The 15312-nt window shown below is 41.8% G+C and overlaps 1 protein-coding gene across 8 annotated transcripts in view; it reads left to right on the forward strand.

Annotated features, from left to right (window-relative positions):
- KMT2C (lysine methyltransferase 2C) overlaps positions 1 to 15312 on the forward strand; it is a 346453-nt gene that overhangs the window by 84770 nt on the left and 246371 nt on the right. For all 8 annotated transcript variants that reach the window (XM_074985089.1, XM_074985087.1, XM_074985090.1 and 5 more), the window contains one exon: positions 13700 to 13838. In XM_074985089.1, coding sequence (XP_074841190.1) covers positions 13700 to 13838 — 139 coding nt within the window. The remainder of the gene's footprint in view (positions 1 to 13699; positions 13839 to 15312) is intronic.

Consider the following 15312-nt stretch of genomic DNA (forward strand, 5'->3'; position numbering starts at 1 on the left):
TCCAGCGGTGGAGATTCCACAACCTCCCTAAGCAATCCTGCGCAATTTATTCCGGTGTTTAACCACTCTGATAGTTGGGAAGTTTTTTCCTGATGTCTAGCCTAAACCTGCCTTGCTGCAGTTCAAGCTCATTGCTCCCTGTCTTATCCTCAGAGGCCAATGAGAACAATTTTTCCATTTCCCCTTTGTAACACTCTTTTAGGTACTTGAAAACTGCTATCATGTCCCCTCTGTCTTCTTTTATCTAAACAAGTCCAATGCTTCAGTCTTCCCTCATAGCTCATGTTCTCTAGACCTTTAATCATTCTTGTTGCTCTTCTCCAGACGTTCTCCAGTTTTGCCACGTCATCAGCATAGTTCCATGAATTACAAGTTTTTTTGGAGAAGAGGCTGACATGAAGGAATACTTCATGTGTGTCACTTCTGGAACCTCAAGAATCCTCCCATCTAACTTAGTCTCTTGATTAGCATAAGCCTGACTTTTATGCTAAAGTGTATTAAAAAAGGGTTAGAGGGGAGAAAAAGTCTTATTGTAAATAAATATCATATGCAATGTCTCTGGACATGGAGGGGGTACCAGACCAAACAGAAAGGAACGTGGTCAGTTTAAGCAGTTTGTGGAACATTGGTTGCTGAACCAATTTTGCACTTGATTTGGGAGATAGAGAGAGAAAGCAGGTAAACAAAGTTAACTGTTTTTTTAAGATTAATTTTCTTGTGAGTTGTTAGGACTTGAATAATTTTGGCAGAAATGTTTTCAGAACCAATGAACTTTTTTGAAGTACTGGTCTGGTGCTAAAATGAGCAGGAAAAGATGATACAAGTTAGTTGGTAAGTCATATACAAAACTATTTCTTCTAATCAAACTGCAGGGAGTGTTAGCTGCCCGTGCATGTGTCTGTGTCATTTTGTTTTTCAGAAGCTCTGAACTGAAATGGGTAACCTTTTGTATCTGGTGGTTTAGTTCAACAAATGCTCTGTTGGAAAAACCTCACCAGTATTTCCTAACAAATTTTGAAAAACTGGTATCCGTCTTGTTAGTAGGGTTTTTAAATGGGCCGTTGAATTTTAGAGTTCAGAATTAGTTCATCTACTCACAGACTCAGCAGGACCTCAGCCATGGTGAGACCCCTATCTTGGCTGCCCTATGCCAACTCACCAACAGTTAACTGATTAAATGATATAATTTTAATTGTTTATTTGGTTTGATCAATAATTACATCCCTAATAACTAAAAACATGTAATGTGACCTTGGGTAAGTCACTTTACCTTTCTGTGATTCTAGTCTGCTTTCTTCACACTCTCATCTGTTTTCAATGAAACCCTTGGAGGCACTGATTGTCTCTTGCTGTATGTTTGTACATAGTGCCCAGATCTTGGTTGAGGCCTTTAGACACTAGTATAACACACATAATTAATATTAGTTGTGTTAAATTCAGAGTAATTCACATTGCTGTCAGACAGGGACATGGAGGGGGTGCTACCAAATTCATTCTCCATTTTGGTGAATTTAACAGCCAAAGGATTTGAAGACTAGTCAGTTGTATCTTTTCAGATGTTTACATCCGAAATTTCTCAGTGTTGTAACAATGAGGGTCCTAACCCAAAAGGGAGTTATGGTGTGAGTATGCAAAGCTATTGTAGGGGGTTGTGGGATTGCCACTCTCGCACCTTCAGGAAGTTCGTGGAAGGTGACTCTGATTTCCCCCGTGGTGACCTGGCTCTGATCTCTTGCAAGAGCAGCTGTGCAGGAGAAGAGTGAGTCCTGTCTCTCTCGACTCTGGGGAGATGTAGCTGGAGCTTGAGGAATGGTGGGAGCTCCTGGCTGGGGCACCTCCAACCATGCCCCTTCTTCTCCCCTCTAAGAGCCATATTTCAGAGGGGTTTGCTTGTTTCATGGTTCATGACATAATTTTCATGACTGTGAATATGGTGAGGCCCCAGACAGGAAACACAGCAGGAAGAGGTATTCTGCTCCTCACTCCATCCCAAGTGAGAGAAACTTAATTTTCAACCTGTGGTCTGTGAACCACTGGCAGTCTGCAGACTGTTCCTAAAATTTCCAAAGGGGTCCACATCTGAATGTGAAATTTTTTAAGGGTCTGCAAACATGGATTACATCATAAAAAATTTGAAACCAGTGCCCTATTCTGCCACAGGGAGGAAGATTACCACAGTGGAGAAGTCAGAGAGAACATGTGCCCCATTCTCTGAGGGATTAATACAGGAAGATTCCCTACTTTCTACCATGTGCCAGAGGGATTGATTCTCTGCATACTCTGATTTCCTGCTCAGAGTTCCCCCCCCTGAAAATGCTGGGGAGGGAGAGTTTTTCCTCAATCTTTGTGATGAGCTAACAACCTACTTCATGTATTAACTTTGACCTAGCATTTATCAGCAGATATGCAACAAATCTCTGAGAAAATTGTTTAATTATTGGAACCTCTGTGTGTGTTTCCTATGGTAATGTGCCAGTGTTTGTATGTGGCATAACCATTGCATTAATATTTAGTAAGCAAGTAAATATATTACCAAAAACAGGTACCAAATCACTTAGCTTAGAATTCCAGTATGTATTACTGAATCAGTGTACTGAAGAGTACTTACAGTGGGCCTCTAACAAATCAAAATAACCTAATAAAAATGTGAATGTATATGGACTCATTCTGAGGCCAGGAAAGGCTCCCAGGAGCCAAGCTGCTGGAAACACTGAGGTTTAAATGTTAGTGTTGTAAGAAGGAATGTTGCATTCAGAAATTCCTCTTATTTATGTTCAAATCGGAAAGTTCACAGTTTTCAGCTTCTGTAATGCAAGCACAAGCTTCCCATTTTCCACACTCCCATCCTTTTCTGTTTCAGGGTGTCCCTGAAACTCACTTCTTTAGGCTAGGGCTTTGTGCCTCTCATCCTTCTCCTTGCTCCTTCTTCCTTTGCCAGGGGCTCTGTGCACCTACTTTCACCCCTTCTGTATGTGCCAGACACGTGAAAGTGCTCTCCCATTTTTTGTGTTCCTCATATACCAGGGTACTCTAATTCTGAACTTCCACTGGTATTTCTTGGCATAGGAACCTTTTCTGTGGTAGCCAAACAGATAGCATTTTTTTAATGCAGAAAACTATGCTAATGACAATTTATGGCTGAGATTAAGAGTACAAAAGTCAAGAAATTCAGAATTGTAGTTCCCACAGCAACTGCATCTCTGCCACTTGCAATGTATGCTTTTGGATGTACAGTAATACAAACTACTGTGCATGTTCAAAGGGAAACCTGTTACAATTGCTGTTAGTATTTGAGTCTTCTGACACACTGTCTACATCTACACTGGCACAAAATTTCGAAATGGCCATGCAGATGGCCAAATCGAAGATTACTAATGAGGGGCTGAAATGCATATTCAGCACTTCATTAGCATGCCACCAGCCATCGCTCTTCAAAATTGCCGCGTTTCGCTCCCACACAGCTTGTCCAGATGGGGGTCCTTTTCGAAAGTACCTCACCAACTTCAAAATCTCCTTATTCCTATCAGATCTACACACATTCCATAAAAAATACCCCAAGATTATATGCACAGATACACAATACTCCTTTATATGTATCTTTATATAATAATGAGTGAAAGTAGAGATCCAGTAATTTTTCTGGTTTTTTGTTTTAGTTTGATTTTTTTTTTTTAAAGAGCTGAATTATGTACTTTACAGAATTGTTATGTTTCTTCCAGCTAGTGGAAAACTGGCAGAGCCCAAGGAGCTAGCTATTAATGAAAGTGTTTTGTTTCCCTTTCCTCCTATTATAAACAAATCACCAGAACAAGGACTCAAAGGGGGCCACAAGAGGTACTTGGGTTTAGATTAGCACAAGAACTTCTCATCAGCCACTTTCTCCCTTCCGGTTGATGACGATGTGAGGTGCACTGAAAATGGGAAATTTGTTTTAGCTGCTGTCACCTCCTCCGCTTGGTTCTTTAGTTGCATAAACAAAATTATTCTCTCCATTGAGTGAAGTCCCTTACTTGTAAACAAAGTTCTGCCTTTCTTTCACTGAACATCAATTTTACAGTTATATAACTGTTAGTCATCTGTATCTGCGAAAACAATGAAGTCCTGTGGCACCTTACAGACTCACGGATATTTTGGAGCATAAGCTTTTGTGTCCAAAGAACCGCTTTGTCAGATGCAGTGTAGTGGAGATTCCAGAGGTCAAACTATAGAGGCTCGTGAAAAGGAGGGAGTCCATAGCTGACAAGGTCAGTTCAGTCAGGGAGGGTGTGGCCCACTTGCAGCAGGTAATGTGGAGTTGTGAACACCAAGAGAAGAGAAACTGCCTTTGTAGTTGGCCAGCCACTCCCAGTCTCTGTTCAGTCCTTTATCGATGGTGTCAAATTTGCAAATGAATTGTAGCTCTGCAGTTTCTTTGGAGTCTGTTTTTGAAGGGGTTGTTGTTGTTGTTGTAGGATGGCTACTTTTAAATTTATTACTGAGTGTCTGGGGAAATTGGTGTGTTCTACAGGTTTGTGTATGTTGTCGTTCCTGATATCTGATTTGCGTACCATCACTGTGCTATCCTTGGACACAGTATGGCCAAAAGTCTTGAGGATTTTGAATGGGTTATGAGGAACAAACAAGGTCAATCTCCCTCTCTGGCCAATACCAAGCTCACCCAGATCTGGTCTTGGTGCATGGTGTCAGTAATGGATTATGGGGAAGTGTGCTTCAGAGTTGCCAGGCTGTACATAATGTATTGAATTTTGGAACTTGTTCATGCATCTCCCCTTGGATGTGATTGACTGCAAGCTATGTTCTTGTACCTTGTGAATTAATACTTTGTAGGATGGAGGGGAGAAAGCTTGGGGATAGAAGGGCATATTAGGGGGCTGATGCAGGTGAAGCCTGGAGATGAGGATAACTTAACTTCCTGACTGGGAGAAATTGTTGTGTGCACGCTGTTCTTAAAAAAGGGGTGATAAATAACATCAAGCTGTGGTTTTTATTAAGGACTGTCTCATACTCTCATGCTTTGCAGCTCTTGAAATATTGATTTTTTGTTACTGAATTTGAAAAAATGGCTCTTCTCACTACTTCAGTTGCAGACCCTTGGTTTGGACTATAAGTTTTCTGAGCCATTGGCCTGTCTTAATTTTTGTAAAAAATCATACGTGCTAGTAGCACTGCATAATCTTTAAAAATTTGGAATTATAATTGCATTCAAACATTTGCATACAGTATGATATGAAAAAAATCAAGTCTGGTCTCGTGTCATCTACCACATTCTGTCTCAGACTGCAGTCGTGGTTCTTCATTAGACATGTTTGGCCAGTGTCAAAAATTTCTCTCCCCACACTTGGGACTTGTCTATAATTGCTGACGGGTCAATGTGCTGGCAGTCAATCTTCTGATGTTCGACTTAGCAACTCCACTTGGGCTGTGCTAAATTGAACACTCAGGGTGCCACTATTGATTCCGGTATGCCTTGCGATTGGCAAGTCAATGGTAGAGTTTCTCTCGTCAACGTCCCACTGTGGGTAATGGTGCAGAAAATCAATGCAAAGTACGTTGCCCTCACCTACACAAGTCACGTAACTGGCGTTGCATGTCTTACATTGATTTTTGTCCCCAAGTGCGGACCCAGCCTTCCTAGCCACTGCAGGGTCACATTCAACAGATTTCAGTATGCAGTGCTTCCTTTGATAAAGGGGTTGATTTTTTTTAAGGTAAAGTGGCTGAGGATGATGATCATGGTTATTATGTTTTGGTTTTCTTAGTTTTAAATATCTTCAGTTGGGTCCCTACCGTTCATTTTGGCTGAGACTACATTTAATCAGCTCATATGCTAAAACAAAGGGGAAAATAGACACACAAATGTTGCCACTTTGCATACAATCTCCTAATGTACATTGGAACTTCAAAGTGCTTCGGAAGAGACAAGGTGGTTTGGTGATATGTGTTGTTGAACCAGCTTTTGTTGGTGAGAGAGACAGGCTTTCAAGTTTACACAAAACTCTTCTTCTGAGCTGGAAAAGGTATTGTCCAACTAAATACAAGGTGAACAGATTGTTTAGCATAAGTTAACGCATATTTCAAGAGACCAGGGAAGGTGGTCTGCTAACATCTTTTCAGTCATAAGAAGAAAAAGAAGAAAAGGGAAAGAAAAGCCGAATTGTAGGGGAGTCGTTAGTGAGTTATAGATTGGTGTAACAAGCCATAAATTCAGCATCCCCCCTGATTTTCAGCATCAGGCAAAATTATGAATTTAAGCTGTCAGGCTTGTCTTTTGAAAATGTTGTACAAGTTTCCTTTCAGGATGAGGACAGCGAGGTCAGCTATAGAATGATCATTTTGTGTAAAGTGTTCATCTGCAAATGAATAGGTTCAAAACAAAAAAGCAGTCAAGTACCACTTTAAAGACTAACAAAATAATTTATTAGGTGGGCTTTCGTGGGACAGACCCACTTCTTCAGACCATAGCCAGACCAGAACAGATTCAATATTTAAGACACAGAGAACCAATCTCTGTTCTCTGATTTGCTCACCTTGATAATTTTTTTTTCTGATTTATGATCTTCGATTACTGTTTGGGTTCTCTGTGCCTTAAATATTGAGTCTGTTCTGGTATGGCTATGGTCTGAAGAAGTGGGTCTGTCCCACAAAAGCTCACCTAATAAATTATTTTGTTAGTCTTTAATGTGCTACTTGACTGCTTTTTTGTTTTGATACTATACAGACTAACACAGCCCCTTCTCTCTTACAAATGAATAGGTTGTTTCTGTTTTTTTATCATTTTACTGTGTGAGTTCATTTGACAGTGAAGCGATTGTCTGATTTCTCCTGCATAGTCGCTGAGGAATTCATTTCTTTGCATGAGGTGTACTGCATGTTGTGATAAGCATGTGTAGGCCCCATGGATCTTGAAACGTATGTTGTGGGCAGTGGTGATCATTCTAGCAGTGGAGATGTGTCTACAGGTTTTGCCTCTGTTCTTGCAGGGTCTGTTACCACTTTGAGTTGGTGTATCTTAATCTATGGGGAGCTTGCTTCTGATGTGGTTAGAGTGTCTGGAGGGTTGTTTGAAGATCAGAAGAGAGGATTTAGCAAAGGTTTCTTTCAGGATATGGCCTCACTGAATATGGGTTTTAATTCTTTGATGCCTCATTTGGGTTCCAGTATAAGGTGGAATGGGACAGTTGGGGTGTGCAGTTCGAGAGGGATTTATTTCTGTATTGAAGCAGATTCTCTTGGGTGGCCCATTGCATGATGTGATCTACTTCTCTGTTGAAATGCCCTTGTTTGGTGAAAGCAGTTGTAAGTGTGTCTAAATGTATATGCCAGACTTGCTCTCAGATCATATTCTGTGGTATCTGAGTGCCTGGCTGCAAATAACAGATCTGTTAGTGGTTTTTGGATGATTGTTGTGTCTGTGAAATAGGTGTAGCGATCTGTATGTTTTTTGCATATAGTTGCCATGGAGTTCCAATGATGAAGCTGGTTGTGGTATTCAGGAAATCGATGCTGGTGTGGAAGTGTTCTAGAGACAGTTTAATAGCTATATGATAGTTGCTGAAGTTGTGGTGGAGATTTATGAGGGACCTTGTCCATTCAGGGTAAAAATGTCATCAGAGTACCTCAGATATGTCATTGGCTTTATGATGCATTTGTCCTGAAATTCTTCGTCAAGATGTACCTTGGAGAGTTTGACATGACTGTTCCTATCATTTAGACAAAGGGTTTAGCGTTGCATGTAGATTCATTACAGGTGAGGATGAAAGGATGAACTTTTAGTGGATGTTCTTTTAATGCAGTTGACCTGTTCTAGTCATTCATCAAAGTATAGACAAAATCTGAAAGTGGGCAGTTAGAATCTTTCCTTTGTAATAAAAGTATGTAATTGAAATGTATTCAAATATGTATTTAAAAAAGAATCCTAATAAGTTCATCAATGGATTGGTGCAATATGAAATTTTGTGCTTAGGATATTAAAAAAAAATAGCTATAGTTGAGTGGTGTGAAACAGAAGTTCTTTTATGCAACAGTTGGGAAATTTATATTAAGGTATGCTATAATGCCTGGCTAAATAACATTGGCTATGTCTACACTAGCCCAAAACTTTGAAATGGCCATGCAAATGGCCATTTCAAAGTTTGCTAATGAAGTGCTGAAATACATATTCAGTGCCTCATTAGCATGGCAGCAGCCGCGGCACTTCGAAATTGATGCAGCTCACTGCTGCACAGATCATCCATCATGAATCTTTGTTACAACTGCTGCTATGCTAACTTCAGCTGTCAAACAACTTGTCTACATTAGCGCATTTGACTTTGCTAACCGTATTGTTAACCCCCTACCAGGCCAGTAAAACACCTTCATCTAAACACAGGTTCTTGCAACTGTGCACAGGTTTTCATAGTTGGCTTGCTTTGAGAAAGTCTTGTTGAACAGCAAGCAAGAGCACTGCTGTTCAAGAGCTCAATCAGCGCTCTCAGTGTAATCTGTCCACTGCTTCTGTCTCCTCTTTGGTGACAGTTCTTGCAGCTGAGAGCTCTGTCTTTATTACATGTCTAGCTGTTCTGCCCTGGCTGCATGTAGGCCAGAGAGCAACCACCTGCCCCTATACTGATTAACAATTCAGGGGTCATCTAAATATCAATAAACTTACTTTAAACTATTAAATTTATGTTTTAAACGTTCCATCATTAATACACATAATTTCAGAAGTTTTTAAATGTTTGTTCCTTTTTGGAAATACTTTACAGTATTTTCTATTGGAATATTTTTAACAGTGAGAATACAGGCCTTTTTTTTCTTTGTTTTGTTCCCTAGTTTGTGATGGGGGAGAAGGGGTGTTGGTTGTTTGTGTTTTAAAGGCAGAGTGATTGGGGTAGTGCTAAAAGGTCTGTTTTTAAAGTACTCTGCAGGTGTAAAATGTGTGTTTAATTTGCTATGTGCTTCCTCAGGCAGCTTCCATAGAAGCACATCTTTTTTTTCTTTCCTCTCTCTGATCCCTGATATCCCAGGGAAGGGAGGATTTAACAGCAGAAGATACAGTTCAATCACTGCCCTCCCACAAAGAAGTCTTTTGTCAGCACCTTCCAAGCAATCATCCTTTTCTTCCTTCTCCATGCTATGTGGTGCAACCCCCAAAGGGCCCGCTAGTCCAGATGTGACATGGGGGACAGGGAGAACTGGGTTTGACTGCAGGAATTCCCCAGTAGGCCTGTTTGTCTCTACCTATGGCCCTCAAGACACCTTTCTCTGCATCTCGGGAGCACACACAAGAGAAGAAAACTCAGCATAATTTGAAAACAACTGTGAGAAACAACGAATATATAGAAAAATAGGAAGCTACCTGGCATTATAACAGTGCTGTTGGTAATGCATTAACTAAAGAGTTGTGTGTGATAAATTCTGTCAAAACTTCATTGTTTGTTTAAGGAGTGACTAGTCTGTTCTGCTAAAGGCAGGAGTAAAAGCAGCTCTCTGTAGGGAGAGAGTTTCAAGCCGTGGTAGATCAAAATGCTTCACTAATGGATCTTAAAGATTTGCCTATATGAAAACTTTCCAGTGAACTTTATAATCTTGTAAAACCTAAAATCTGTCTTTTCAACATCAAGTGCAATCAGAAATGTAGGAGGAGAACACAATGAACCTGATCAACAACTATATTATGAAATTGGATGATTCCAGTGACTTCTGCCTCCCCAACTTGCAAATTGTTCAATTTAACCTAACAAGCATTATATAAAGCTTATTGATAACAATAGCTTGCATCCATATTTAAGCTATAGCTTCTGTCTGTGCTAGGCAAAAGGGCATTACTGTCTATTTATTTTTATTTGACTTACAGAAACCCCAACCAGAATAGTGGACCACTGTGCTTAGGCATTCTGTAAACATACAGTAGAAGAGTCCCTGCACCCGACAGTGTGCTCTCCTCCATTGCTTGCATCCCGCCTTTGACTTCAGCAGGCCTGTCCTTCAAATTAGGGGAAGTACAGTAGAAACTCAAACTTACAGACATCTCAGGAATGGAGGTTGTCTGGAACTCTGAAATGTTCATAACTCCGAACAAACTGCCATTCAGACTCCAGCTCTGACAGCTGACTCTCTAGGCCAGCCTCCAGCAACAGCTGAACTCCCTCATCAGTGCAGAAAGCTTTCTTGCAGGCAGTTTCTTTCCCTGAGTCAGGTTGAGTTTGCAAGCTTGTCCAACTCCTCTGTGTGGGATTGGGGGTTTAGCGGTGGGTGTGCGGATGGGGGGGAGGGAGGGAGGGAAGTGGTTCCTGCTTTGGCAGCCCAAGCATCTTCACCTCCTAGCTGTGAGTCGTTGTCCCATGTGGGAAATCAGGTGGGGACAGGCAGCCTACATGTGGCAACTTTAATATAATATCAGAAAGATAGCTGAGTTAATCTGTATTTTCAAAAACAATAAGAAGTCCTGTGGTACCTTGTAGACTAACAGATATTTTGGAGCATAAGCTCCTGTGGGCAATCTTTCCATGCATCTACTGAAGCGGGTCTTTGCCCACAAAAGCTTATGCTCCAAAATATCTGTTAGTCTATGAGGTGACACAGGACTTCTTGTTGTTAACTTTAATATAGGCACTCTCAGTATAGCATATATTTTTTTGTCTCCACTGCTGCCCGACAATAAAAACTAGAAGATTACACATATGGAGATTTATTACTGGAAAAGGTTATTTAGGTTCCAAAGTCAGATACTTGAAAATTCCGAAATGCTGGATTTGATTGTCATGCAACCTCAGTTTGTCCCCTTTATGTGCGTACAAGATGATAGTCTTTAATTACATCATCATGGTCTATTAGAGAATTGTTCTGAAAGCAACAAAATAAAGTAAATAAAGATAGGTTCTTGGGAAGGAGAAATCAAATACACAATTACAAAATTGGGAATATGTGGGTAGGCAGCACTACTGTGGAAAAGGAGCTGGGTATTTATAGTTACATATGAGTCATCAGTCTGAAGAAATTTCAGGAAGGGTAGTACCATCTTGGGATGTATTAACAGAATCACCATATGGGAGGCTTGGGAGTAATGACCTGCTCTACTGGGCACTAGTGAAGCCTCACCTGGAGTACTTTGTTCAGTCCTGGGAAACACGCTTTTAGGAGATCTAAGGACATGGGGGAGAGAGTCTAGAACAGGGGTGGGCAAAATATGGCCAGTGGGCTGGATTCTGCCTGTCAAGCCACCTGATCTGGCCTAGAGGCAGCCTCAGGCAGGCTCTCTGATTTCCACATCCTGCATGCAGCTCAAAGTGGCACTACTGTGCGGTCCATGTGTTCTCTGCAAGCTGCACGATGATGGGGTGCAGGGGTGATAGAATGTTAGGGCTGGAAGGGACCTCAGGAGGTCATCTAGTCTTGCCCCCTGCCTAAAGCAGGATCAACTCCAACTAAATCATCCCAGCCATGACTATGTCAAGCTGGGACTTAAAAACCTTTAGGAATGGAGATTCTATGACCATTCCCGTGCTTCACCACCTTCCTCGTGAAATAGTTTTCCCTAATATCCAACCTACACCTCTCTGTAACTTCAGACCATTGCTCCTTGTTGTGCCATCTGTCACTGCTGACAACAGTCTCTCTCAATTCTCTTTAGAGCCCCCTTTCAGGAAGCTGAAGGATGCTATCAAATCATTCCTCAGTCTTCTCTTCTGCAAACTAAATGAGCCCAAATCCCTTAGCGTCTCCTCATAGGGTATGTGTCCAGCCCCTTAATCATTTTCGTTGCCTTCCACTGAAGCCTCTCAAATGCGTCCACATCCTTTATTGTTTTTTTTTTCCACTGGGATGGTCCAAAAGTGGATGCAGTACCAAGTAGAGAGGAATAATAACTTCTCTGTGGGACTTGGGCTGCACGGAGAACACATGGCCCCCATAGTTTGATGCTTTAAGCAGCATGTGGGTGTCGTGGAAAGCAGGGCGCCTGATTAATGATCCTATCAGGCTGCTGGCAGGGAACCCTCTAGGTAAACACCTTCGGGCTAGAGCCTACACTTGACAATGCAGTCCCTCCCTCCAGCCCTCTGTTCCCCCTCCTGCATCTCTCCCCCAGGTCACAACCCAAACCTTCTTCACCCCCACTCTTGGACCCCTACTTCCTCACAGACCCTGCATTCCAATCCCTTGCCCTAGGTCACAACCCAAACAGCCTGCACCACCTCCTGCACTTCTGTCCCAGCTCACAACCCCCTCTCAAATCCTGCACCCATATGCGTAAAGCCTCCCAGACCTCGTACCCCCTCCTGCATCACAATCCCCTACCCAGAGCTCCTTTCTGAAGTCAGCCTCTATTCTGGACTCCTCACCTCCTCCATTAAGGTCATGGAAGAGTTCAGCCCTTTATCACTTAGTAAATATTTGGAGTGGCTCCCCAGCAAATATTATTGCCTTCACCTGCTCTAGAGGAAAGAGCAAAAATGATAGAAGATTTAGGAAACCTGAGCTATGAGGAAAAGTTTTAAAAAGCCTGAGCATGTTTAGTTCTGAAAAAGAGGACTGTGTGGGGACTGATAACACACATGAAGATCTGTTAAGGGCTGTCACATGGGAGCTGCACAGGAATTTAAATTTGACTGTTTGTTGTGGCGGGTGGGGGGGGAGGCACAGAAGCTCTTTCTCCCTTCCTGGCCAGGCCCCAGACGGAGCTCGATCTTCCCTCCACCTGGCCCTGGCCCAGTCTTGCCTCCTTCCACACTGCCCCAGCCCAGATTTTGGCTTGGGAGGAGCTTGATCTTCCCCTCGTCTGCTGCCCTTTGGGCCAGAGAAATTCAGTTCCCATGGGGATACTAGGGAGGCCCACGCCACCTGCTCCCGCATCCCATGCACCCTCTGGGGCATTACAAAGAGAAGGATGGATAAGGGTTTTCCATGTCCCTGCCTGTAGAACTAGAAGTAATGCGGATAAGCTGCATCAGATTTAGGTTAGCTACTAGGAAAACTTTCAAACTATGCATGTCATTAAGTTCTGAACTTTCAAAGGAGATTGTGGAATATCCATCACTGTAGACTTTTAAGAATAGGTTGGACAAACACCTGTCAGTGACGATCTAGGTTTACTTGGTCCTACTGTGTTGCTGGGCTTGATGACCTCTTGAGGACCCTTTCAGACCCACGTGTTATTTTTCATGAGATCACTGTCTTATTCGGTTCCACATATAGATATACAAGGGGACAGAATTAAAGCTGCCTGGGCAACTGTAACTCTGGCATTTCCTAACATTCAGTCACTTGATTTTAATATGTAAGTAGTGTTCTTTTAACATAGATTTGTGTGTCATAAAATGGTTTACCAATCCATGCTCAGCAGTTTCCCCCTGCTTAGGTGAAACAAATCTTTGTTGCTTGTGTATCAACACCAAATATGAAAAAGCTGTCTGTTAGAGAGTACATATTTTTATATATAAACCAAGTAAGTTTGTGACGCAAGTTTTTGAGAAATGGTGACTGTGGACTCCCATTATGTCATTTTAAACCATTATCCAGACTTGAAGCAGATATTAAAGTTCTCACTTTAGGTAGGTGTGAAGAGGAATGTTACCCCCCTACTTTAGTGTTTTTTTCCCAATAAAGTTGTTACTCAAACTAACCTATTCAAAATATTTAGTTAAAGAGGAAAATGTGAAGAGTGACTTCTTTTTATAGCCACACAAATGGAATCTTAGCAATCTTCTTTCTTGTCAAACAGAAGTCAAAGAGCAATTTGCAGAAGAGGAGGCCCAAACTGAAGTGGACAGTAACAAGAAGCTAACACCAGTTCTTCAGCGCTCAGTGTCTGAGGAGTCTGCAAGCTCCACTGCCTCAGTTGGTGTTGAAGCCAAAACCAGGTTAGTGAGACAAATGAGTGCTGAGTCAGTGGTGGGGGAAGGGGCCCAGCCTTGAATCAAAGTGCAGAGAATGCTGGGAGAACAGGCTTGGGACAGCACTGATGCTTTGAAGCATTAGCAGCAACCTTGTAGGCAGCTGTTATTTTTGTAATTGATGGTTTAATTAGCCTGCAGGGAATCTGGGGAAAAAGCACATTTAAGTGTCATTCTCAGTTATCATGTTACCCAGGAAAATGTCAGAATTGCAAAATATTAAGTATTTCATGTAAATGTTTAGGACAGTGGTTCCCAAACTTTTTAGCATCATGCCCCCCTTTTGATTTTTGAGAACCCCCCCACCTCTTCTTTACCATCATCCAACCCCCCTTAATAAAAAAAAAATCAATTCATAATTTAAAATAAGCACAAAAACTTGATATAAAGATGTTATTTAAAATTAAAAATAAGCACAAATAGATTTTCTTGGCCCAAAAATTTAATAAAAATGTAATTTAACAGCAGAAACAAAATGAATTTAGGGTGAAGGATGCAACTGCATTTTCTTATTAATCTGGGAAATACTAGGTTTGAAAGATGAAAGTGCACAACGCAAATCGTTTCTGACATCCAGTCAGTTTTTGTTTTGTTTTTAATGTGACTAACCTTGAAAAGCTTTTTTCACAGAGATACATTGACAAAAATGAAGGAATAATACATAGTGGTTTTATCAACTTCTAAGTAAGCTTGAATTTTCAAAATTCTTTTGCATTTGAATCATATTTTATTTCAAGTGCTTGTTCTTGCAATATTTCTGGCAATCTATTGACATCAACACTGAATGGATTGTGTACTAATTATTGAATGAGGTTGCCAAAAAAGTTGTCTGGAAAATAGTGGATAGGAGACTCAGTGGAGCCTGGTGCCCAGCCCCCGAGCAGCGCGCCAACTGCTGGAACCTTAGTGGCACCCCCTCCACACTGGGCCCCCTTAACTGCTGCCAGGCCTTGACCCCTGCTGGGCTGACAACAGCCCAGCCACTGGCTACGAAGGCTGGTTCTGCTACCTGCACAAATTTCTCATCCCTTCCACACTCAGAGACACTCACACCTTTACCCAATCTGTAGGGCTTAGGGTGTGACCCTGTTAATTTAAACTCGCACCCTTACCCAATTCCTAGGGCTCAGGGCATAATTCAAGTATGCAAGATCTGTGCCACTGAAAAAGCCTTACACAGTAATATTCTTATTCTCTATTTATTTACAATTACCAAGAAAGCAGAATACATACTAAGCACACAGTATCATGCTCACCAATCCTGATAAGGCAGGCAGGCTTCCATTGTTGGGACAGACAGAGTGGCTGTCTGGATGCTGGTTGCTGCACCTCAGGGTCTTGGCGGGTGGGTGGGTGGGTGAGTCCTCCTTAAGGTGTTCCTTCTTCCCTCCTGCTTGATATCCTGTTCTTCTTTTCTTTTCCTTTTTCCTCCTTGGACCCC

The sequence above is a fragment of the Carettochelys insculpta genome, chromosome 2 (assembly GCF_033958435.1).
Source record: "Carettochelys insculpta isolate YL-2023 chromosome 2, ASM3395843v1, whole genome shotgun sequence".
In the NCBI taxonomy this organism is placed as follows: Eukaryota; Metazoa; Chordata; order Testudines; family Carettochelyidae; genus Carettochelys; species Carettochelys insculpta.